The sequence below is a fragment of the Phalacrocorax carbo genome, chromosome 3 (genome assembly GCF_963921805.1).
Source record: "Phalacrocorax carbo chromosome 3, bPhaCar2.1, whole genome shotgun sequence".
NCBI lineage: Eukaryota > Metazoa > Chordata > Aves > Suliformes > Phalacrocoracidae > Phalacrocorax > Phalacrocorax carbo.
Window position 1 is genome coordinate 14242568 of NC_087515.1, and position 26287 is coordinate 14268854.

The 26287-nt window shown below is 36.7% G+C and overlaps 1 protein-coding gene across 1 annotated transcript in view; it reads left to right on the plus strand.

The window, feature by feature from the left end:
- The window catches only part of BIRC6 (baculoviral IAP repeat containing 6), a 185244-nt gene that overhangs the window by 114750 nt on the left and 44207 nt on the right, over positions 1-26287 (plus strand). The window contains 7 exon segments of the mRNA XM_064445901.1: positions 638-805; positions 2784-2957; positions 6426-6622; positions 8383-8683; positions 11198-11415; positions 13715-13879; positions 15934-16102. Coding sequence (XP_064301971.1) covers positions 638-805; positions 2784-2957; positions 6426-6622; positions 8383-8683; positions 11198-11415; positions 13715-13879; positions 15934-16102 — 1392 coding nt within the window.

Below are 26287 nucleotides of genomic sequence, written 5' to 3' on the forward strand. Positions count from 1 at the left end.
TGTCCCAAAATATGGCAGTGTTGCTTTATAAGCTCAGTAAGCTTTTACGTACCTAGCCTGCCTTTTAATTTTCATGTACCATTTACTTTTCAAGCCTTTGACCTAGGCAACTTTAAAAGCACGTTTAAAGACACCTTTCATCACATCTGCGATTGTCAGTACTGCATCTGAAGTCACCTTTGTAGGTCAGACAAGTGGTTATTATCTATCATTTGCATTCTGGAATGTCTGTCGCTTTAGAAATTTTTGCCTTTCTTGCTTTCAATTGAAAAAACAACCTAAAAATTTTTACCATAGGGCCCATTGCTAGACAGGCTCTTGTTTAAGAGCAGAATTAGAATAAGGGGGTTTTTTTGGTGGTGTGTGTGTTTGTTTGTTTGTTTATTTTTTATATGACCTAGTACAGTTACGATTTGATTTGTTTGAGGCTCAGGAGGATGTGCAGCCCTGTAACGGTAAAAATACCAGGATTACATCCAAATATATTTTATACATAAATGCTGTTATGAGACTTAATTTGCCAGTGCTGGAAAGCGTGACTTTTTTGCTATCGTTGAAGGTATTGAGTACATTGCATCTTGGCTAGCTGAAGTTACTAAACACCAGAATGACGTTGAATTTTGTATTGCTGTACTAGGTTTGAAGTCTCAGTCAAAAAGGGCTGTTTCATCCACCCCTCCTCGTCCACCATCAAGGCGAGGAAGAGTGATGGCTGATAAAGTAGGTACCTCTTCCTCAGGAGGAGAATCTTCGAGCAAGACCATTAGTGTTCCAGTCTTTCACCTATACCATAAACTTCTACCAGGTAACTTTAATAACTGTTTTTAAAACTTCAAAATTTTGGTCTTTTTCAGTGGCTGATATGTCATCAGAATGTGGATGTAATGCTAACGGGCACCTTTATCTTTCTATTGATCATCTCGAAGCTTAGAGCCCTTCTGGGTTGGTAACAGCTTTCAACTGGAAGTGGAGCATTGTAACAACATAGTGGTCTAGCAAAAACTAGAATTATGTTGATCTTCCTTGAAGTTTAGTTCCTTGTTCCTAAAAAAAAAAAATAATTTCAAAATGTTTCAACTTTCACTCAGAAATAAAAGGGGGGTGGGTTTGTAAGGTGACTTGCATTTTTTTTTACCTGCAAGGCAGAACTACACTGGTATTTTTGCCCTGTTATTTCATGTTCTGAGTGGGCAGCCAACTTGCATTGCTCTCTGGAAGGTTAATTTGCTGGTTCAGGAATATTCTTGAATTCCGTTATACTTGTGACTTCAAAAACAGCATGTCTTAAGCAGTTAGCATGTTTTACGTATAGCAGATATGTACTCGCATTTTATCAGCTATCTGCACAAAGCTGGTGGCAGTATTTTAGTGGGAACATAGAGAGACATCTCTCTCCTATAGAGAGCTTGTGTGGCTGGAATTCTTAACCTTAGGTCAGGGATAAAGGACAGGAACGTGGGTGAAACACTTTAATATTATGCAGAAGAGCTGCTTATATATATATTTTTTTTATATTATATATATTTATATATATTTTATAGTATAAAACCAAGGAACCATCTAATGGAATTAAGTGGTAAACTTCTGATCAAAATAATTTTCACCCAATAAGAAACTAAATTTGGAACTGCTACAGAATTACTGGCTTTGAGGCTGCTCTCTGGCAATTACTAAAGAGATCATATACCTGGATTAAAATATCTAGAACTGATACAGTTATTGCAACTATTCCATAAAGGGGATCAAAACTCAGTGCCTGTTTTAGTTTCTAGCTGGTGAAGGTTGACTGTCCACTAATGATAGTGTAGACCATTCTGCATTTGTGATGTGGTCAATCACGCATGTTGTGCAACAGCCAGTTGTTACAAAAAAAGCCACAGAAAGCGGAATCAGTGATGAAAACACAGGCAGAAAACTTCTTCACTTGCATAATGGCAAGACATTTTTAGTTTTCATTTCTTAAGATGCCATCTTTCATTGAAGAGGCAGGTTGCTACTAAAGACATTCCTGGAACTTGTACTACTTGATTAAGTACAATCAAGATGAAATGGGCATGTTAAGTGTATTATATGATCCAACTCTAAAACACTTCACTTTAGATGTAAGTCTACTTGTTATCAGGGAAAAATTGTTCTGCCTTGAGAGTAACTTGTAGTGTCAAGGAAGAATGTGTTCTTTGTAAACAACAGAGTGGATAAAATCTTGATTTAAGTAATCAGTTTGGGCTGTATTGCATGTGCATTTCAAAGCTGCGTTGCTGCTGAGAAAAGTATTACTGGCAGTGTTGCGCTTTTTCTTGCTGAATTGTGTCCCAATGCAGGAGTAGTGAACTATGCTCAGGATTAATAGGACTGGAAGAGAATTGCAGGTTTCCTTGTTTTCCACTTTTTTCCACTTCAGGCATTTTATTTTATGGTCCCAGTTTTATGCCACCACAATTCAAGGGTGATGCAGGGGTGGAGTTTAATCATAGGGGACAGGCAGTACCTGCTTAAAATGCACATCAAATTACAGCCTTAGTCATTTGTTAAGTGTGCCAAGTGCTTGGGCTTTTGGCACAGAGCTGCCTTAGGGAACGTTGGCATAGTTGACAGTAGGTTCCAAACTGATGGGGCCCCTCTTCTCAAGAGAACAAATGGTAAAATTAAGGCCTTGGTTTGGAGCCAGATAATGTTTAGTCTACTTGGCATCTGTGGTACAAGTAATGAACAGCACCTGGACATGTATGTTAAAATAACACAGTCATAATTTTCCTTTCTGACTCGATGCCATTGTTGTTTAGGCCAGCCATTACCAGCTGAAATGACACTTGCCCAGCTTCTGACTCTGCTATATGACCGTAAACTCCCTCAGGGATACCGATCAATAGATTTGACAGTTAAGCTTGGTTCCAAAGTCATCTCAGATCCAAGCTTATCAAAAACAGACTCATTTAAACGTCTTCACACAGAAAAAGGTGAGTGTTCATACTTTTTTGATATCTTCCTTTTTAAAATGCTTTTATTTTGGACAAAAATGGTTTTGATTTTCTTGGTAAGAAACAGCAGTTTTCTGTATTTTTGTGGATGATGTTCTGGAGCTATTCTTTACAAGACAAGTGCTAAATTTGGTGATAAACAACAAATTCATTGCCTGTCTTTAGGTTGTATCTATAAGATGCACCAATATGATCTGGTTTCACTTTTCTTTCTTTGTTGTAGTGCGGTATGTGACACATATGATTGTATAGATACACTGTATCTTATTTCTTGACACGTATACCAGTTTTCTGTAGTAAGTGTTTGTGCTGATAACTAGATTAAGTAATGCAGGAGCTGTTTGAAACAATATGATTTACAGAAGCCTGTGAAGTTTTTTACTGCAGCAAGTTGGGATGCATCTTTGAAAGTGGGAAATATTCTTAAGCCCATCTAAGCAGGTCTTGTAACTGGCTTTTAAAAACATTCTTTTTAGCATTTTCTAATAAGGTCTGTTTCTTCCTAAGGTTTTTTCTAATTGCTTGTTATCTACTTTACTTATAGTACTGGGGAGGGAGGAGCTCTATCCAGGAATGTGTTTTGAAATATTTTAGTATCATTCCTTAGGAATGGGGCCTTGAAATTAAGCTAAGGTGATCTGCTGACCCAGCATAGAATTACAAAGTTAATAATTCGGCTATTTTAAGACAGGGGCTTCTTGTAAAAACTGTTCTCTTAATAGATCAATGTCCTTCTAGAAAAGATAAGAATCGGAAAGAAGAGTTGGGAAAAAAAAGTTCAGAAAAGGATTTTCTTGCTTTCTTGTCTGACCTAAGTATTTAATGACTCCAGGTAATGGCTGGACATACAGATGTCTCTCACTATTGAGATGCCTTTCCCTTTCAAGTAATTTTTTTTTTTTTGCTGTTTGTTTAAATTCTAAACCTAAAAAAAAACTTTTCTGTTTGAAAGAAGTTCAAAAATCATTAGAGGAATTTTAGTTTAGTAATAGAGTTGCATATGACAACATGAAGGTCCTCTTTGAACTTTGATTAAGTTACTAGGCTTTTTTAGTCTTTTATAAACTTGAGACTAATACTTCTGAAAATTTGACTTTGTCGTTACAAATCCATTAATCTGTGGTGCTGTACAGCAAAATGTTAGTTACATGCAGGTGTCTCACAATCACCACTCATCAGTTACGAAGGTTAGCGGTACTGCTTTTTCATTATTAGTTTTTTGATATCTATAGAAATCATTCTTACATATCAGTATTTCCTGCTTAAAAGGAGACTTTTTTTAATCTACGGTGGATAGATTTTATAGCTTCACATGGTGTCTCCAAAACTGCATTTACTACTACTACTATACTTGAGGAAGTGTCATTTATTTATATTTTCCTCTGTGGGCTTCAGTGCCTTTGAGATGAGCAGTTCTCCATGGCTGAAGTGCACCACTTCACTGAAAACTTGCAGAGCATTCATGGAGATGAAATGACTTCAGTTGGGTTATAAAATGATTAACTAAAGCAAGTACTGGAGAATCATACTTAAGTGTAACTCCTTGCAACAATATTTAAGATGTGAAAAGAGTAGCATTATATTTGCACTCATAATAAAGATCTGCCTATACCCTTACTCACGGATAACATTTTTCAAGTGCCTTTTGCAGAGAAGCATTTGGCCTTAGTGATCAATCGGTGCATGCTGAACATCTGTTTACATCCATTTTCTTGTTTTCCTTCTTTGGGGAGGCTTACAGAGGGATGAGCCTTCCTTCAAAATCTTGTTTTTCCTAAATTTTTCCTTAGCAAAGAGGTCTAGCCTTTCTTGTGGTCTGATCAGTTCATTGTATTGCAAGCAATTGAGCTGTGAATCAGGTTCAGCCTAGCATGGTGGAATCCTCCACATGTCTGATGGAAGGTGGTCTCTTACTGAGACTAGCGTGTTTGCAGACATCCTCACTCACTGTCTGTGGTGATAAGGAAGACTTCCACAGAGGTGATTTCTGTCTGTATCCTTACCAACAGTAGACATCAAAGCTGTATGTACTGAAAGCGTTATGTTTGGGCTCTTTTCTTACAAGGATTATCCTGCGTGGGAAGTGTATGTGACCTTTACTATTTTTTGTAGTCTGTCTCCTTGAATTAAGGAGAATTGATGTATGCACACATATCCCTGATTTGAGCTTACTAAATATGATACTTTGATCACATTTCTCCATAGCAATGTCCTCCTCCCACAACATATCCATGATGTCCTTGTAACATGGTGGTTCCTGCACATTTAAGAATTGAGAATTAGGTTGGGAAAGACCTGCTATCTCCTATTCCCTTTCACTTAGGGAAGAAAAGGTTTTAAAAGATAAAGTATCTGTGGACAAAAGTTAAAACAAAAAAAAAAAGCTGGTTTTGGTAGCTGCATGAACTAGGCTTTAATGTGCCTCTGTTTTTACAAGTATATGATAAATGAGATCGTGTGCATATAAGCATTTTCAGTATAATCTGGAATTTTCAGCTGGGTGTCAGACTGTTCACAGCAAAGAGATACTGGGACCACTAGATCTACGCTACCTTTTGATGGAGGTATTCTGTGAAGGCTTTGAGGACCGCTGCATTATACTGTTTAACAACATAATCTGCAATGCAGATTGTTTAGATGAAATAAATTTAATATTCACTGTGAAGCTTGCCCTGTGGTAATGAGCAGAGGGTTCATTTTTAGCAAAATGAATTGTGGTAGGGTCCTATATATATATACAACTTGTGTGCATCGTTGTATAAAATGATCATTTTTGTCTGTTGGACAAGGTATTACGGTGCTTAGTCATAAACTGGGAGGATGTAGGCTAGAAGAAAGTTAAAAAATAGACATCTTGATCTTCTCTAGGGGAAGAATAGAATTAAATTTCATAGCTTTGGCAGAGGGGCATTTTGATACCTCTCAGAGGAGAGATGTGAGAATGATAGGTGTGGTGAGCGATAGGTGATAGGGCTTTATGGATAGTGTGTTAAATAATGGGAAAGGGGAAGCTAAAAAAAATTATTGGTCAGCATTTTTGAGGAAAAAGCAAGACTAATTTAAATAAGGTTATCTTTCCTTTCTTCAGCTATAAACTCTATCACAGTAACAAACCTACTCTTATCCCCTAGATGGACAGTGTTAAAAATGTCATACTTCCAAAGCTAAAATTTTGAAGGCATAGATCCACATAAAACTCTAATAATTAACATGTAACCCTGTATAAATAATCCCAAGTTATGACATGGATCTGCCATCATTGGCAAAAGGTATCACAAATACTTTTTGTTTTCTTTGATACTGTTGTATTCATTCATTTCAGGTTCTTGACTCAGGCTTTGCTTAGGAAGCAGCTGCTGCTTTTGAAGTACATGTTTAAATGAGGACGAAGAAATAAACACAGTATTGATGATGATGTATTAATTTTTTACCCCTGTGTTTTTGTAGAACATGCAGATTTACTGGGTCCTTGCCCTGAAGATGAAGCAATCAGTCCTGGGGATGAGTGTATGGATGCAGTTCTGGATGAATCGCTTCTTGAAACCTGTCCCATTCAGTCTCCACTGCAGGTTTTTGCAGGAATGGGTGGATTAGCCCTTATTGCAGAGAGACTCCCAATGCTTTATCCCGATGTAATTCAGCAAGTAAGTAAAAAAATCAGTCTCAAAAAACATGCAAAGGGTATTTTCCCCATGTTTCTTTGTGGTTCAGTTTGACATCTCAGTTATGCACGTAGAGAATTTCTCTGAGGGCACTAACAGGCTTTTCAATAGTGTCAGTAGTGGCATTAGTGTGGAATTACTACTTTCCCTGCTGTTCTAGGTACACAATCTTTATTATAAAGGGAAAAAATAACCTGTGAATTATTCAAGCTCTGTTTGGCTATATTTTTCAAATTTTTGGCTGATATTCCTAATAGGAAAGGCAGTGAATATTTATTGCCTTTGAAATTATGTTAATCATGAATTAAGGGTGCTGTTCGGTGCCGTGACTGCTAAACTATGGCAGGAATAGTAACTCTGTATTGAGACCGGATAATTAGCGTGAATCCTTTGTAAATAGCTCTGTGAAGATGTTTTAGAAGTCTAGTATCAAGCCTGTTCAAATTAAAAGTTAAAGTGCTCACATAAGCAATTATTGTATTTTGAAATCCAAGAGATATAGCGTGCACTCTATATTGAAGACAACCTATTCATGGAATTCTGCAACAGATGAAAGGCAAGTTATGACCATGAGAAATTTTATCACTTTTTTCCCTTCTTCTATAGTCCCAGGAAGCTATTTTCTTTTCACAATTTTTTAGCTTGAGTTATAAGTTTGGGTTTAAATATTGAATAGGAATTCTGTGATCCATAAAAACGAATTAAGTACAGTAATACCAAACAGAAGATTCAGAGTAAAGACTGATGAATTCTCTAGACTCTGCATTCTTTAACTTTACTTTTATATTTCTTTAAGTCACTGATAGTTCTGATTCTCTTAGTGTGTAGGTGATTGGAATAAATTCAGCTAAACATGGCTTTGACTTTTAATTAGGAGTTTGGTATTCTGAATAAATTCTGCAAGGACTTTTCAGATTAATGTTTTCCAGTTTAGATCAGTCTGGTGATAAATACTAAAATTTTAAATATGATTGTATTAGTTCCTCTGAATAGCATGAAAGCCTGAAAGCTCTGTGATGATTAATTATGACAGGGACCTGGGTGTCATACCTTCATTTTAACTGAGTGTATGACTGTTTCCTGGGGAATTGAACAACTGTTACCCCCTTAAACTCTGATTCCCATCATAATGCCTGGCTGCATAGTCCTCTGTTCATAAAACAGAACTACAGACTATTGTGTTAGAGCATAATAGTAATGAAGTTTGCCAAATCAACGAAAAGCTTGAAAGGAGCACATGGGTTGCTACAAGACTGGTAAGATAGCCAAATTTCTTGTTAGTTTTTAAAGGTATTACGGTTAGTTGTTCTCCTTTCTGCAATATGTAATTAAAAATTAGCCATTTGTGTTCACACTGTTTAATGTTAAAAATAAAAGGGTCATATCTTATTTAACAGTCTGAAATATAAGCTAATCTTTGTATTGTTTATTATCTGTAATTTCTGTCTCCTATGCCTCTAGATTTTAAGCAACATGTTTTTAACTGAGGATTTTAGGTTGGCAAAATATAGTTGCTTGCTTGTGTAGGCCAGGCTTTCTAGAACTGAATTGAAAATGCAATGAGCATGCCCTTTTTAGCCATCTAGCCTGGTCCCTGTATCTGTAAATGGTATTGCATTTCATGTGACTTTTAAATGGTGTCCTATATTAATATTGTACAACCTTCAGATTCTAACTTTAATAAAATTTTTACCTAGGTGATTAACTGAATGACTACCAAATTTTTGTTGTTGTTCGTTAAGGTGAGCACTCCAGTGGTTACATCGACTACGCAGGAAAAGCAGAAGGACAGTGATCAGTTTGAATGGGTTACCATTGAACAATCAGGGGAATTGGTGTATGAAGCACCAGAAACAATTGCTGCAGAACCTCCACCAATCAAGTCAACAGTTCAGACTATGTCGCCCATACCCGCACATTCTTTGGCTGCCTTTGGTTTATTTCTTCGTCTCCCGGGCTATGCTGAGGTGCTGCTAAAAGAACGGAAACATGCTCAGTGTCTGTTGAGATTGGTGTTGGGAGTTACAGATGATGGTGAAGGAAGTATGTGCTGCAATTATGTTTCTTTGTAGACCATGGCTAGATCATTTTACTGAATTTACTTACACTGTAATGCTTTTAGCAGGAAATAAGAATTTATTTGTGCAGAACTGTGTTGCTAGCACCTTTGGTAGTCGTTTGTCTCTAAATATTAAATTCCATCTAGCAAAGTTTTGTCACAATTACCAGTGTTCAAGTGTTCTCATCTAGATGTCAGAGTAATTGTAAAATAACTGCTGATAAAACTTAAAAAGATACTGTCAAGATGACAGCACACTCAGAACAATCTGAGTAGTGGGGTATGCTCTACTAATTGAGCAAACATCATATAATTCCGCAACCAAATACAAAATAATATGGATAGGAGCATAGGTACAGCAGATGTAGAATAAACTGTTGAATAATACTGCTTTACAAAAGGAGAGAAAGATCTAAAGATCATAGCGATCAAATCAGCTAATCAGGAGCTCTGCCTTAATGGTGTAAGTTCAGAGGGAGAAATGAGGTATTCTTCAATGAATGAACAGATGAGCTGAGAGAGAATTTGTAGTCAGTGTCTTTGCAACCAAACCTGCAATTCTGCATATAGTTCTAATATTTGTAATTTTTTGTTGTTTTTTTAAAAAAACAAAACAAAACTGGAAGAGTATATACGAAAGATGTTTTAGTACTTTTAAGACATTTCCTTTCATTATGACCTTGAAAAGAATGCTGGTTTTTCAATGTAGCAATCAACTGAAGTTAGTCTCTATTCAGCAGCCTATGTAGCTCATAAGACCAACTGAGAAACTAAGAGTCTTGTTTACCCTCCCTTCTGTTTGTTTTTACTTCTCTTGTATTTAGGTTCAGGACAGTAGACAAGAATAAACTGGATAACAAAAATTCAGTCTGGCTGCTTACTCCCACCAAATTTAAGTAGTAATTAAGTGAAGGACTATATGCAGGTCCCTCAGATTTTTATGTCCTCAGGTGGCTCCAGTCCATTGCTATTGCAAACAATTTTATACCCTTTTTTCTTTTTTCTTTGTTTTTTAAATTGAGACCAACTCAGACCCTTAAAATCTAGGTTGATTTTTGTGTGTGTGTGCATCCACTACTGCTATTGGAATACAGTTCCAGAGCATCATTTTCCTGATAGGTGGGGCCTGCTTTAATTTTCAGACTAAATGTATTTATAATCAGCTTGTGCCCATTTATCATTGTGCCAGCATTGTTCCTCATCATAAATAGCTCTTCTTTCTCTGATGCATTTGTTGACAGGAATTGTATTCCCTCTTAGTCTTTTTATTTTTGCTGCACTAAACAGTTTCTCCATTCCCAAAGCGAAATGTCTGAATTCAACTCTTTACAAAATGTGGGATCATTTGTATGAAGTAGTCCACATTAGTTCTGTGTATAAAGCATTAATATTTTCCTTTTCTGTTGGAATTGCGTCTTTTCCTACACCTAGAATGTCTTTACTTTCTCACATAATATGAAGAACTGCACTTATAAATCCATGGCTTATAGATTAAACACGCATTCAGTTATCTGTGAAAATAAATCATAAGCAAATATTTAGATTTCCCTTTTTTTGTCTCCTTGTCAATTGGCTATACCTGCAGTTCTGGAAGTCTTATCAGATGGGCTTTTTTCCAGAGATGTTCTGTTTCACTTATGAAGATCCCAGTCAGAGGACTTTTTGCTTCATTCTTATTATTATCCTCAGAAAGAGTATCAGTAGATGTGAATTAACTCGTGTGTATGCGTGTGTGTGTGTAGATACGTATACATAACAATATATACAAACATATTTGTGATATATTTCAGTTTAGACCTCTGGGTGATGATATAGCTGATAAACTGTATAAATGAGGGAGAAAATAATATAAATACATTTAAAATAAGAAGATAACTTCTCACCAGATTTGGCTATTTTGAAGTACTTTCAGTTGTCTGATATTTCTATTTACATATGCACTAGGGATGGGGAAGGGATGTGAAATGCATTGTATTTAAACTTGAATAGCATCACAGCTTGGATTGTGTCAGCGACTAAATTTCCACTTTGGGCACATGAATATGAAAACAATTCCGACATCACGGTAAACTACAGCTCCTTGTCACCTGAGCTGCTATTAGTTGACTGTGTGCATTCTTTAACTTGCTGTAGTTCTAATATTAAAGAAAAAAAATTAGTCCGAACCACCTTAATTTTCTTCATTCAGAAATTCAACCTGAAGTGTAGTCAAATACAGACGTGTACTCACTATTATTTGCAAACAAGCTTTCTCACTGGCAATGGCATATATCAGATTTTTAATTCTGATTCTTAACCAAATCCATAAAGGAGATAAACTTTTTCTTCTACGCTCTTCTGCTGAAAATTTTTTGTGAAGAGAAACCTAATATTAGGTAGCTTACTATATGCAAATGCTGAAGTCCATAGTATATTTCTGTATGTGTTGTTTATAAACCATTGCAGAGATTAACTATTGAAAGAAAATGTGGCCTTGATATTTTTCATCTTCAACCTAGGTCATATCCTGCAGTCTCCTTCGGCAAATGTGCTTCCAACTCTACCCTTCCATGTGTTGCGTAGTTTGTTCAGCACTACGCCATTGACTACTGATGATGGAGTACTGCTTAGGCGGATGGCACTGGAGATTGGGGCTATACATCTTATCCTTGCTTGTCTGTCTGCTCTAAGCCACCACGCACCAAGAGTGCCCAACTCCAGTCCCAACCAGGCAGAGGTAAGTTTAGCAGCAGAATAATTGTCACTGAGAAGCAGTGAGAGTTTTAACTATTAAAAAGAAAATAATCTCCATGCTTTCATTGTATTCGAATTTCTGCGAAGTTGGCATTTGAATGAAAAGCAAAAATAATTCAAGTATTTGATAAAGTAACTGTTGTTATATTTTGCAAATAAACATAGCAATCTGAAATTTAACAAACAAAGAAGGGTTGTCGTGAGGTGTAGTCGGTTTCTTTCACAGGACCTTCTTTTTCAGTATATGAGGCATAATGCTCAATGGATGGTGGTTCTTTAATCCTCAATAGATCGCATGACCTCATTGCCTTATTTAGCATTCATCATCTAAACTCTACTGGCTGCAAATTATTTCCTCTTAAATGCTTCACAAATGTAAATGAATTGTGAAAATTAATGAATTAATGCAGTGATTTTTAAAATTTGCTTTTTACTGATGGGGAAATGACATCCAAAACCAAAAATTTTCCATAGCATTCAAGATCCTGAGTGAATCTCCAAAATTAAACTTTTTCAGAATACTTGGTGTATTATAGGACCCTCTATTCAGAACAGATATCTCCTGATTTTTGTAGGAGTATGAATTGCCATTTCTGCATAACATACCAATTGTCTATAAAAGTGCTTAAAAAAGAAAATCATGACTTATGCTCTTTAGCATCTTTGTTGCAGAGGCTTGCATGAAAAAGTCCTGTTGGCTAAATATGGCTAAGCAGATGCAAAATACAGGGCTGTCCGTATTTTAGCAGCTCTGATACTGATGAGAGGTTGGGCAAGGAAGAGATGAAGTTGTGCATGAGAATAATTCACTTAAATGGCTAGTCAAATTTAAGGGGAAGCTGAGATACTCTGCTCCTAATGGGGTATCAGGCTGCTGACACATTAATGCCTTAGTGTTACTGTGCTTTCGGAGGGAAAGGGCAACCATTAATTCTTATCTCTCCTTCAGTTCTGTTGTGACCCCTTAAACAGCTTGCTTTCTCATAATTCATATCTATCAGGTAATCGTAATGTGAAACTAGAGATCCATCAGGCCTGCACTGAGGCTTGTATTTTCTGGGGCCAGGCTTTCCCTTAAGTACTTTAAGTCAGTGCTCATGACAGTCCTCCTGAGCATTAAAGGCACAGCATGTTCATGAGTGATGTAATGAGTAATGTCTACATGAGAATAATGACATACCTATTTCATCACTGAGATGCATTACATTCCCAATGTAGAAGTTAAATGGTGATTCCAGACTACTGTCAGTATGGTACCTTGTAGGATATAACTTTTTTCTGCTATTGCATTCATACATAATTTCTTGTTCTTCAAGTATAATCCTGAACAAAGTCACTGAAGAACAGAAAATGAAGCTTTTCAGAGCCACAGATTAAATATTACAAATTCAAGTTGGGCACCTACTCACATGACCTGGTTTCCAGTAAGGCTAATTGTCACTGAGTAACTCAAATGAAAGTAGCGAACGTTCATTGCTTTAGAAAATGAAGTCATTTGTTTAGGGTGCTATATATATAACTAGGAAAGTATTAGTAAAAAAAAATGCTTATCAGAGTGTTTTCTGCATCCTTTTCACCAAATACTTGGTAAACTTTCCAAATCAGCACAAATACTTAAATAGTCTCGTTAGGGCTAAGCAACATAATGTTGGAGTTATGTTAGTAAAATGCAGTGATGCAGACCACTGGAAGAAATCTGCTATTCTCAGAACATTTAAGGACAAGGTATTTCCCCCATTATCTGGAGAGAAGATAGCATGTGTTTCAGTGACCCAAAGATCATGTGTCAGAGCTATACATGTAACGTATATCTCTTGCCACTTTGGTGTGGTTATTCAAAAACAGCATATGCTTGAGCATCTTAACATTTCGGTTGTGCACTTTCAATGACGTTTCTACTTCCATTCAATTCATCTAATTATGCTATTAAACTTGAGTAGGTGTTAAACAGTAATAGTTACAGACCTGTGATATTTAGCATGATATGGATTAAGTAGCATTTTAATAACTTTCATCATTTAAGCAGTGACAGTGTCTTACAGAACAAAAATGAGCTTACAGAGGAATCGCTTGCAAAAATTCAGCACTGACCTGTACTGGATCTCTCTGTATGTGGCAGTGTCCTGTCTAAAGCTTTGAATTCCCCTGAATCTCGATGATATCTTCATTAGGTTAATAAATTGGGATTACCTTCTTTCACAGAACAAAGGCTTTCTAAAGAATTGGTTCATAAGATGAAAAAAGTGAGATTATTTTGGTGGGTTTTTTTTGTTTTAACATAGCCACAGGTGTCAAGTACACACAACAGTGCATCAACAGAAGAACAGCAGTTGTACTGGGCTAAAGGTACAGGCTTTGGAACAGGCTCCACAGCTTCAGGATGGGATGTTGAACAAGCTTTGACTAAGCAAAGGCTGGAAGAAGAGCACGTAACCTGCCTTCTACAGGTGTGTAATAACTGAATTTTGATTAATAAGTACTTGAAATGTTAGAACCTGGATAATGAAAATTGAGCTTCTATTTTTTTCACCTGTAAAGCACAGTAATTACTGGTATCTTGAGAAAAAATCAGTTTACCACTGCCTGTCTACATGAAAAATGGTACAGATCATATTTTGAATGAGTCTGATTTCAAATGTCAGTAGGCTGCTGCATAAAGAAGACCTGAGTGGGTAACCCTGGGTGACAGGTCTGAAGAGACAATGAACCAAGCAGCTTTCCGGTGTATTTCCTTGGAGCTGTCATATATCTCTGTGGACATAACTGCATCTGGGCAACAGTAAAGACTGTCCATTAAAGGGGGAGGATGCAGGAATAGGCATTTTGTTTTGTGTGCCAAATAATTTTAGCTGTTAATTTTGGCGTATTTTTCCTCTGGTTTGAGAAAATTCCCATAGTTGTTCCTGGTGTCCATGAATGTGTTGTGCCAATATAACAAAATCTCCCTCAGGCATACTATAAAATCACGAGTATATCAATTAAATGACAACAGCAAATCACCAGTAAACTAGTAGTAATAGTAAATAGAATAAATCACCAGATCTTAGTAGAATTCTGATGCCTTCCAAATGCCTCATGCTAAGGAGAAGAAAATCCTGCATAATTAGGCTTTTCAGTCCGTTGTCAAACGTGGCCACCCCCTGTTATCTTAGGTAAGTGTAGGGAAAATGATATTCTATCTAGTCATCAAAAATTTCATTCACAGCACTGTCAGCTCAAATGCATTAGCTAACCTCACTGCCGGGGTAGAGCACAAAGGAGATGAAATTCTGAAAATGCCCATTCCCTGACTGATGAAGGTACCATTTTGATGTAATTGGCTATTCCAGACGCTGTAGATTACAAGACACAAGTATTGTCCCTTGCAAAAGCAAAACAAATAAAATCAGGAACAATTTTCCTAAGCAAGAAAGAGGAAAATCACCTGAATTACTCTTGGCAAAGCTTCTAGGTGGTGTTCTGTATTATGCCATGCAGAGGTTTAGCTTTAACTGTCATAAGTCATGAAGCAAGGAGGGAGGCATTTGCTTTGGGCAGTCAGCAATAGTAGGAAGAAGAAAACCCTTCAGCGTTTTGCTGAACATGTCAGTCAGTTGTACAGCAGACTTTGCGTAGTTCCTTCTCTACAAAGGTTGTTTAGAGAAATTCTGTTGTACGGAGTGCTGATAAGATGCTGCAGCAAAATACCACGGGTAATGGGGTTAGAGCAAAGAGGGAGAGTGAAAGAAAGTAGAAGAGGCTAAAAGGTGAATAGCGCCCGAGACTTGAAATAATACATACAACCTTTCGAGACTCGAAGTTACTTAATTTGAGGGTACAACTGCACAAATCAGACTCATGGAAGTACGTTAGGTTGTATGTCCACAGCACACAGTAAGGGCCTGTGAGCTCAGCAAGAGCTACCCTTGGGATGAGCACATGTGCAGTAGTGAGGTGACTGCCCTGCCCTCACTGAGGGGAAGGCTGCTCTTGGTCTACTGAAGCAAGAGCCGTGCTCACAAGTGGTTGTTCCAAGTAACTGTCACACTCACTGAAAGTTGTTTCATCTGTAAATGCTGAAGTCCCATCCAAAAGAAAATTACAAGTGTCTTTAAAACATTTGCAGTTCAAAAAAAAAAAAAATATCTTTTGAATCTTTTGTTGCTAGTGGGTGTTTTTGAAGTGAATGGAACTGATCAGCTACATGTCTCAGTGGTGTGAGCTGGCAGACTCCTGCTTTGAGAAACTCCAGCAGTTTTGTCAAAATTCGTATTAATTGATCTCTTAAAGTAATTCAGAATTATAATAGCTATTTAATTTTATCATTAGCCAAAGTTGGAACCATAATCTAATAACTGTATGGAATTTCTTCTGAGAGATCTTTGGACTGCTGAAATAAATACCAGTACTGAATTAGCAAAATAGCTAGTGAAGTATTATGGTGTTTTCCTTAAGGAAGGGAAGTCAGAGTTCTTTTGCCTAAAATAAATCGGGTTTGATTAAGTACTTTTGTGTATTTCAGGTTCTTGCCAGTTACATAAATCCTGCAGGGAGTACATCAAACGGAGAGACCCAAACTAGCCACGAGGGGAGAGGACAAAACAGCAGTGCTCTTCCATCTGTTCTCCTAGAGCTACTCAGTCAATCTTGCCTCATCCCAGCAATGTCATCCTACCTCCGCAATGATTCAGGTAATGTGCCATTCTCTCCTTCTAAATTAAAGTTGGCTTACTTCTGTCACATAAGGTTTTTTATAAACCATAGGTAGTTCTGGCTAGCTTCAGTATGTTTGCCAATTCAGAGTTGTATTAATGAAACATTCACTTGGGCCTTAGAAAATAATATGATAGCATTTGTTGAAATACTCACTTGTTAAGAGTTTAAATTTCGTTTTAATGTCTTTTTTAAATCAGAAATTTAATTCTTAAACTGTTGAAATTAACAGGAAATTAGTATTTCCATCTGAAAAGTTTGTGTTTTAGTTGTTCTGTAGACGATTCATGGGGAATACTTTATACAAGACCATGAATCTTACTGTTAAGAAAAAAGTTAATTTCGTGACAAAATTGAGCAGGTGTGTGCATGAAGTTGGTAAATGTTGCATGTACTAGGACAATTCTCTTTTACTTTGATCAGAGTTTTTTCTGCTTTATTTAGGAAATACTAAAATCAATACTGCAAAAGATTTGAAATACATGGGAACAGTGAAATTGTTGCATTTTTTTTAAAGGAAAAACAATTATATGTTGTCATCACATTTCTACTCACGATTTTTAAACAGACACATTTTGATAGTTTCATCCAGTATGTTGTACCTTGTACGATTAAAAAGGTTTTCACAGCAAGATAGTGTCAAGCAATGAGTTAAGCAAATGCCCATGTGGAACTAATGGCAAAACCAGCAGACTGGGTTTGTGATTTATGTTCAGTCTCACTCGATGACAGGCTTTAGTATAAAGATATCGATAAGCTTTTTTTCTTCAGATAACTGTCAGCCTGAAGTTTTTAAACACTGCCTTAGCCTTAGGTTGAATTTTTGTTTAGTTGCTTTTTAAAGATGGATTTAATCCCTGAGTAGCAGAAGGAGTTGTTCTGAATCTGAATAATTTGGGTTCGGACCCTTATTTTGCTTGCCCTATTTTTGGACTAACCGCTAAATATCTTGTCACTTTACTGCAGTTGTTCTGAATTCCAGTTGTAGGGTGTGGTGATGTGAATTTCTTGAAACAATGTCATAGCTTCTTGTTGAATTACAAAGTGTATTTTATCTCCAGGGTGAGAGAGATCATCTGTGTCTGAAGTATTTACAAAGCTACATAGGACTAAAACAAGAACGTGGCTCTTTTAAGCTGTGGTAACTAGGGCATTACATAATCTCATATGATGGAATGGAAGTAGTTCAAAAAGTCTGCTGGGGCCTTAGAGTAAAATAAAAATATGAAGGTGTTGCACTTGCCAGTCCACAGTTTGACACCTCTCCCTAATTTTGCAATGAACTGGTTGATTCTATTTTGCACACCTTACAGTGAGGAAAATCAACTCCAGTTTATGCACCAGGCTCATCATTGTGAATGAAGAACTAATGTAAACCAACAAAGTAATCCTTCCAACAGATATTCATAAATTCTTCTTTTTTGAGGTAAAAGGGGAAAGTCACTGAAAGACCCAGCAAAAATGCTGTTTTATCTAAAGGGTGAAGCTGTTGGTTCTGAGTTATAGATGAATCACAGCTGTTGAAATTGGTTTTTGCTGTTTTCAATAGAAGAATGTTCCGTCTGTCGAAGTCACCTTTAACTGGGGAAGAACGGTCAGATACTGATAGAAGAGATGAGATATGTGGCTGGTGGAGAGAAGTTCAGACTAGCTTGGCTTTCAGGGACCATTTGTTTTCCCAAAGTACAAAGAAAAGGCAGAGTTTCAGTAGGAAATGTTCATTTTAGGTATGTTTTCCACTGCTGGATTACTGTGATTTGTTGTTGGCAGGGGATGTTCATATGTTGTGCTTCTAAAATAAAAATCAGTAAAGAGTGAACAAAGCAGATACTTTCTGCTTTTTTGTAAATGGATCTGCTCTTAGTGTAGCAGCATTGTTATGCTTAATGCATTGATCTAAGCGATAGTCTTCAATGCTTCTTGCTGTACTTCTTCAATATTCTGTACATAAAACTATAATTAACAATGTTCTTCTGGATTAAAGAAAATAGCTTCGCAGGCTTGTGTCAGTCAAGCTTGTCTTTGAAAATGTAATAGGATATCAGCATGAGAGGGAAATGTGCAAAAAGGCATGACTTCTGGAAAGAATGTCTTCTCTGTGAATATTTGAGTCAGATGCATTTAGTTTAAAAGTAGTCCCTGAAAACAGTTTGTCTTAGTGATAGCCAGGCATAGTTCCAGTGCAAGAATTCTCTTTAGCTCAAAAGCAGACAGATTAATTACCACATTAATGAGTCTGAGTTGCAGGTGATGCTGGTGCTCTCAGTGTCACTAACAGCGTGTCAGGAGACATAGCTGACGGGGAGCCTGGTTGTCACAAGAGAGACAGAGGTTGAAAAGCTCTGGAGCAGTGTTAAGCTCTGGTATGATTCTCATAAGACTGAAAAAATTCCTTTCTCCAATAGGACTGAATGCCTACTCGGAGCAGGAAAGGGAACGGTGTTATTAGTAACACTCACGTACGTGGTCTTTCAGTTTCAGAACAGTGTACCTTCTGGTATCAAAACATACTTCCATGTGGAAGAAGCAGGTAACTGTATTCTTCCTGTAACATGCTGGACTGAGAAATTAGGACACTGCATGCAGAATGCTAATAGAGTGTTCCCAGGTTCTGGCACCCCAGCAGGTACAAGCTGTGCCCAGCACAATGCTGACAGAAAACAGCAATTTTCAGCAACTCTTTCTCAGACTTGAATGGATGCTAGTGGTACCAGTTAAAGGTTACCCTTATGCCGGAGATATTCCTCTACTAGATTTTTGGTTTTGCTGTAAACAGTTGCAATAACAGTGATATTCACATATTACATATCTGCCATAGGGATAAAATTATATGGGAAGAATTTTCTATGAAGAATATGCGGTGAAGCTCCTGAGTATGCTGTTTCCCTTTATTGCACAGTAGGCTGATACCACTATGGTGATACAAGACAGCATTTTAGTATTGATGAGAATTTTGTATTTGGTTTAAACATGTTCAGTTAGCTACAGGTATGATACACCCTGCTTGCAAAGTTGTTTTGACAAAATTCTTGAACAGTTTGTGTCAGAATGTGAAATTGGCCTTTTTCACAGTTAGAAATTTATCTAGGCTTTTTGTTGCTTAAATAATGTTTCGCCATCCTGCTCAACTTGCCCCAAACATATGTGGACTACATTTTTATCTAGATTGTTCTATATAAAAGGAATATCGATCAGATAAGGAGTGCTCACATATCATTTAATCTCTTAGAAACCTCACCTTGAAGCAGATCTTTACAAACCAGATTGCTCTGACACATTCTGCAGCTTCATCTGCATCAGAGCAAGGTGATTGTGAAGTCCTTGAAAATTGTGAACTGAAGACTTTCATTAATTTCCATAATTGCTTTTTTCTTGTAGAGAAAGAAGGTTTATCTGTCTATGAAGGACTTTCCTCGTTATGCAAGATAGATTATAGCTCTAGTCACAGGGAGCAATAGATGCTGTAATCTTCACCCTGTTTCTTGACAATTTTTTCCTGTTTGTTTTGTATCTTGGTACGGCATTACTGTGGCTTTTATTAACTTCCATTTTATAAATGAAAGACGTTTATCTTTGTAACATGTTTTTTTAACACTTGTGTTTATTCCTAAATACTTAATTCATGTTTACATTGGTAAAATTCATGCCATTCTTAACTTCTGTATCATGGAACACCTAATGTGTATTAATTGCTGAGCATTTATGTACATTCACACCAAGATCTGTCATGTAAAATCTTTTCACTTTTGTCTTGTATACAGCACATTTCATTTGAAAGAATTACCGCTGTAGGAACTCTTTCAAATAAGTGAACGTTTCTCTCCTTGAACAAAATGCACAACAATAAAACTTGTGTTGTGCAACAAGAGGTTCCCAGCAAATATGTGACTGTCAGGTTCTGGCTAGAGTGCATGGCTACCTTGAAGGTCTAGATTTTCCTGATAAGAGTTACTTGACTGATGGACTTACGTTTATGAAGACTAATGCAAGTTAGTATGTACAAGTGAGAGAGAAGAAAGCGGTAGTAATAGTAGTCTTTGTAGCTAACAAGGTTTACAGAGAGAAGGCAGTGGAAAGGAATCATTAAATCAAAGGAAAATCATGCAACTTTTAAGACAGGGATTGTATATTTCATTACAGGCTTGGGCAGTGAAAAGTCCAGCAAAGCTGGGATTTATTAGTGATACCACAATATTGGGTGGACTCTTCTTGCTTAAAAATGTAGTTGTACTAATTTGTCTCTAAACTAGTATCTAGCAAACCCTGAGATGACTTAATCTTGTTTAAAGCTAGAGAGTGACAGAGATTTGGTAGCATCTCTTCCTTGGAAGACAAACCTCATAGCAAGTTGCGGAATTCTGCCTGAAGCCTCTTTGCTTCAGTTCCCAGAGTTACAGGAAGCAGGTGGTGATGTGATTTTAGCTGGGGTTTTCTTGCAGCACTTCTTAGCCACCCTTCCTTCTTTGGTGGACAAAGACTCTATGTGATGTACCACCACAAGCTATGCCGACCACATTAGCTCAGTCTTGCTGGGGTTTGACTGCTGACAAGAGATGACGCATTTCTGTGGGAGGACTTTACTGAAAGGATTGTGTTTACTCACCAGCATGTTCCACTTTATGAGAGTCCTATATTTCCTTTTAATGCACCAGTCATAGTTTAACAAGTACGGGACTTGAGGATTCGTTAACAGTTGTGTTGCTTCATCCCACTGCCAAATACCTCACTGTGAACTTTATTTAGTAGGTACTATGGACAAATGTGTTGAAGGTGGATGTGTTGAATTCTTTTTTCTGCCTCTTCTGATATACCTGTGTTGTTTGAATTCATTAAAGTCATACTTTTCAGGCCTTGCTTCCTTACCCAAGAGCTTGAATTACACTAGATTGCCTGCTGAAGTTAAGTTTTTCTTTTCTGTTAATCATACTTATTCTTAAGGCATTATATAGTGTTGCTTTAGTGTTTGCAAAGTAGTCTGGTTCCACTGGACTGAGTAGGCTGAGTACTTCTGGAAGCTTGTGTTCCCTTATGGGTCTCTGAAGTTGGTACCCTGAGCTTTATTCATCCATTGCTGGAGGTGTGAAGGTACTACTGCAGTGTAAATGTAGAATCATAATGAAATTCTGCTTTTCCCTGGACTATTGACTTTTTACTCTGTCAAGAGGTAGTTTTTGTTAAGATATTTTTTTATGAATTTTTATGATTGATATTCTTATGCATGTATTGGATGAAACATATAAGCACCTATATACATCTCTGCTTATTATAGCTCATTTAACTGACATTAGACTTAGGTCTGCATGAGTATAGAGCGCAAGTACCTGTTAAGAGAGGGTATCAGACTTCTGTTTTAAAACAAAATATAACTCGTGTGCCAGGGCAACCTCTAATGATAATATTACTCTGTGATTTCCTTCAAAGGGTCAAAGCCTTTTGCTGTAAACAAAATTAGAAGTACAATCTCAGTTTAGATGCAGTATATAATTACCAAAATTTAAAATCCCACTAGTTTTCATTAATTGGTAAAAGAATGATGCTGAACCTTTGCCACATTTGGTTTTAACTTTGGGATTGCTTTTGATTTGTTTCGCTGTTGAAGCATTTACAAAAAAAAGATGTAGTATCCCACTCCAGTGCAGGAGTACTAGTTGATTCACAATTTCAAGAACAGAGTTGGGCACTGAAAATGACATGAAATCAAACTGTTTATTTATTTCACAGAATTGACAAGTTTTAAATAACTTCAGGATCAAAATAAACAGCAGTAATTTCTGCCTGAATTTCATATTTCTGTTCCATTTTCAGGTTCTTGTAACCTCTCATTTTAAGACCCATCTCAAATGTCCTTGTATTATGGATATTATTGCATTAATCTCATAAGTATGTAGATATAAGAGGTACGTTGGAAAAAATAACATATTGATGCTACTCTGTAGTCTTAAACATGAATAATCTGCATAATTTCTCTAGAATGTCGCTTAGTTTTACAGAATGCCTTGGTGCTTCATATGATGAAAATGAGTATACAATACTAGAGACTTGCTGTAGACTATGAATAGTGAATAAATTTTCTTGTCTGCACATGTTTCCTTCTGCTGCAGCCTCAGTTCTGTTCATCATTTCTTCTGGATGAGCCAGTATTGACTCAGAGTGGCAAAACCAGAATATACCATCTTCCACCTCATTTGTCCATAAATAAATGTGTTACAGCGTAGTTTCTGCAACTGACTGAAATATCATTGCCAAATCCGTTCTGTTCCAGGTCCCTGACCTTATTTTATGCATGTGCTTGTTTTGAAGTGAATTCCAAATGCTCAGTTGGTTTAGCAGTTAGTTATGAAGTTCTATACAGTAATAAGCTGTCAACTACACAAGAGCTCTTTTTCTTTGCTTGTCATTTTATGGAAGGACTGGAAGTAGCTTTGCAGCTTAGGAGAAAGAATTGAGCTGATTTTCAGAAATGCAGCTCCTCCATTGTTCTTCTGTGGCACACAATTCTGAGAATTATATTTATTAATATCAATGTTTCCTCTTTTTTTTTAGTATTTTTCTACTGTGTTTTTAATCCTAAGCGCTTAAAAGTAGCTTTACTATTAGAAGATATATGTGAGATTCTTGTATATAAAAGATTCTATGATCTCAGACTGTCTGCAGCTTTGGATCTAATTCAAAGACATACATAGGTTTAATTTAAAATGTGGAAATAGTTTAATCAATTCCAGTAATCTAAGTGCATGTTCCATGAAATATGCATAAGAATTGCAATTCTGGGCTTCAATCATGAATGGTACAAAAAGGGAAAATGTCTTCAGGACCTGATCCAGAAAGAAAGAGTACCCTCTTCGGGCCAAAGATATTAAGCCCGTTCTCCATGCAACACCATGGATCCTTGTGTGATATATTTTATTTTACTTGAAAATAAGCATCAGGATGCAAACATGAAGGTTGTATTTGACTTATGTTAAACACATTCTGAAAATGGCGACAGAGAAAATGTAATTTAAGATTTTTTTTCCTTTGGAGAATGTGTATTAGTGTGTCATTGTAATTATTAATATTTCTTAAAAGTAGTGTGGAAACTATATTTTTTCACAGCACTTTAAAGGATTTTTAATTAGAAAAGCACATTGTTAGTATAGCATGATGATTTCAAATACAGATTCAGTAAAGGCAAGAAAATCGAACCTTTTTCAGCTTTTCACAAGACTTAACAAAAATGCTGCAGTATATAGTCAATAGTTAAAATTTTATTTATAATGTTACAATTTTTGGTATAACAGTGTTCTTGTTTCCACACTTATACATAGGTGTAAGTTATAAGCCTAAATTATGGTGTTCTAAAAATAAACCCCTTTTGTCTGTTTTCTGGTCTCAGCTATGAAGAGACATATTGCACAAAACCATAGAAAGCATCATGGGGCTTGCTTATATGTATTTATATATTTACTAAATCTCTTTCTATGTTCTGATTGTTTTCAGTGTTTGCTTACATTTCTTTTGTCTTGCATGTTTGCTGGCAATAAACCAGTGCCATCTCTCTGCTATTTGGATTTCATCTGTTATCAATGAGAAGTTGAACATCATCTGCCTTCATTTATGTAATTTAGCACCCTAGCTGCTGGGCTCACGGATACATTTAGCAGTTATTGATGCAGCGCCCTTAGCCAGACACTTTGCTCTGGAATGTTTTTATAATCTTTTCAGACAGTTTTCTTTTTTTCTTTAAATTTAGAAATCGTTCTTACCATCACTGGTCTTTGCACTGTATGCTGTGAAATTGATGTTCAAAAATGTCATCAAAATGTAGTGTAGATGTACACAAAAACAATAACAAATAAATTGAGTACAGTTCCAATAATCCCAAGCAGTGCTAGAATAGATTCTTCTTTTTCCTCTTTCTCCTCTTGCCTTTTTACATCTTCCAGCGTTGTGATGGCAGAGGTCCCCATTTTTCCTGCAAATACCTTCACCAGTATTCTGGCAGCTAGCTAGAAGAAAGAAAGGAAATGGTAAATCTGGTCTGACAAACATGCAAGCTCTGATCTTTTTAAAAACAATTCTGTACTTATTTACACAATATTTCTTAAGGCTATGTTTATTGAGTTGTTTTCATCTTTTGTTTTCTTTTTGTATGAACATGTCCATGTTGAAAGTAATTGTTCAGTAGATACAGATTTGGTAGAAGAAGTGAAAAACAGCTTGATGCTCTAAGCCAATTAAAATGCTTTATTATAAAAGAAGCTTAAAATTTGTCTTTAATCAGCTAATTTGTTTCCTTATGAAACATCAAAATGATGAAAGCAAGTATGTGAGCATTGTCAAATACTCTGAAGTGCCTTGGGAGATGATGTGAATTTTCAGCTGTTGTTAAATATTTAACTATCACAGTACATAACCAGTTGAAAATATTCATGTCTGCTCTTTCCGAACGTGGAAAATATGCTTCCTTAATACAGTATTGCAGTCTCTTTTGACCAGTGAGCACTAAGTAGGCAATTGCAGGTGAGATCTTATCCTTTTACTTGTTTAATAGATCAGCTTTTGGACATCCATGCAACAGTAAAAATCTAACAGAAGATGTCTGTCTCTTCAAATATAAAGGTTGTTGTTACAATTATATATTCTTATTATTGCAGCATGCCAAAGGACAGTAGTACTTTTGTAGTAATAAAATTCTATGCAATATAAGGACTTGAGATAGATATTTACAAATGTGTGTATGATTTGTTACCTTTTTGTTACAGAAGTGAGGTTGACAGATCGTCTCTATTACTTAGCTGCTCTTGTATTCATAATCTGTAGTCAAATATCCTCTAGAAAAATATTCCCTGTAAAATGATGTTCATTGGTGGCTGGGATTTTGATATTATATGTAATCTGCTATACTGTTCTAGCATTATTGATCAGAAATTCCAGCCTTAAACCAGAATTTGACTGGGATTTCTACTAGTCCAGCTAACCCCAATTTACTGTAAATTTGCAGTTACATTTTACAGTGCAATAGCATTTTTCTCTCCTGGCAAACATCTTTAATCATTGGACATAAACGTAATTCTGCTGTGAGTATAATTAAAGCCATCAGCTCAGAGCGTATCTCACAGAAAGGTAGAAAAAAAAAATGTTTCTTACCCTACATTGCATCAGGAATAAAATGTCATCAGACATGCTTCTTACTTGTCGATTCAGTGGCAAACCAGGCTTTTATCTTCATGAAGGGGCTGCTCTCCTCACTCAGACAGACCAGACAGGAGCATGAACAGTTCCTTGATGAAGTTTATCGGTGAGGATAATAATGTTGCAGAATCTTCTAAATGACTGGCTTTCTCTCTCAGTAATCCACTAAAGCAAGTGCAGTCAAAAACCTGTAAAACCCTTTCTGGTAATGATCCTCACTGTTGACTAATTCTCATTAAAATTGAGGATTTTTTTCCTTAGATGATGCAGAGGAACGAAATGCATGCTGTTCGGTTTTGCCTTTAAAAAAAAAAAAAAGGGGGTGGGGGGAACCAAACCCCGAACAGCTCCTGGTTTTATTCAGTTACACTTAGTTATTTATTAAGACTTCAGAAAAACCCAGCCTTTGATTTACTCTTTGTGGCAGCTGTCTGAAGAGGCTTTCTCACGTTGACACGCTGTAATTCCAAATGCAGCGGACTACGTGCAGTCACACTATGTAATTTTAGTCCAGCCCGAAAAAGGATGACAAGAAGTCTGCTTTACTGGCAATAGTGTGAACACTGTCACACACCTGCATTCAGAGCCTCTGGAAAGAATTCCAAGGTATTCTTCGGAGCATTGCATAACTTAGCCAGGCAAATCTGAAGAGAGGAATGACAGTGGCTTTAGTTGCACACTGTGGTGAGCTGTGACATTGATTAAACATGCACTTGGCACTTGCTGAATAAAGAAGGAGCTACGAGCCACCCTTGCAGACAGTGAGTTGCATAACAATGTGCGATGGCTCTGCTGTTTCATTGTCAGGCCCAGCACATTTTAAGCCTGTACCAACGGAGGAAGTGTGTGGTATAAAGAGGAGTAGAGTTAACTGTGCTTCGGGGTTTTCTGAGGAAGTGCTGCATGACGAATGGTGACATTAAGGCATTCAAGCTGAAACAGTGTTTCTGCCTTTTGTCTTTTTATGCTTTGTTTGACGGGCAATTGTT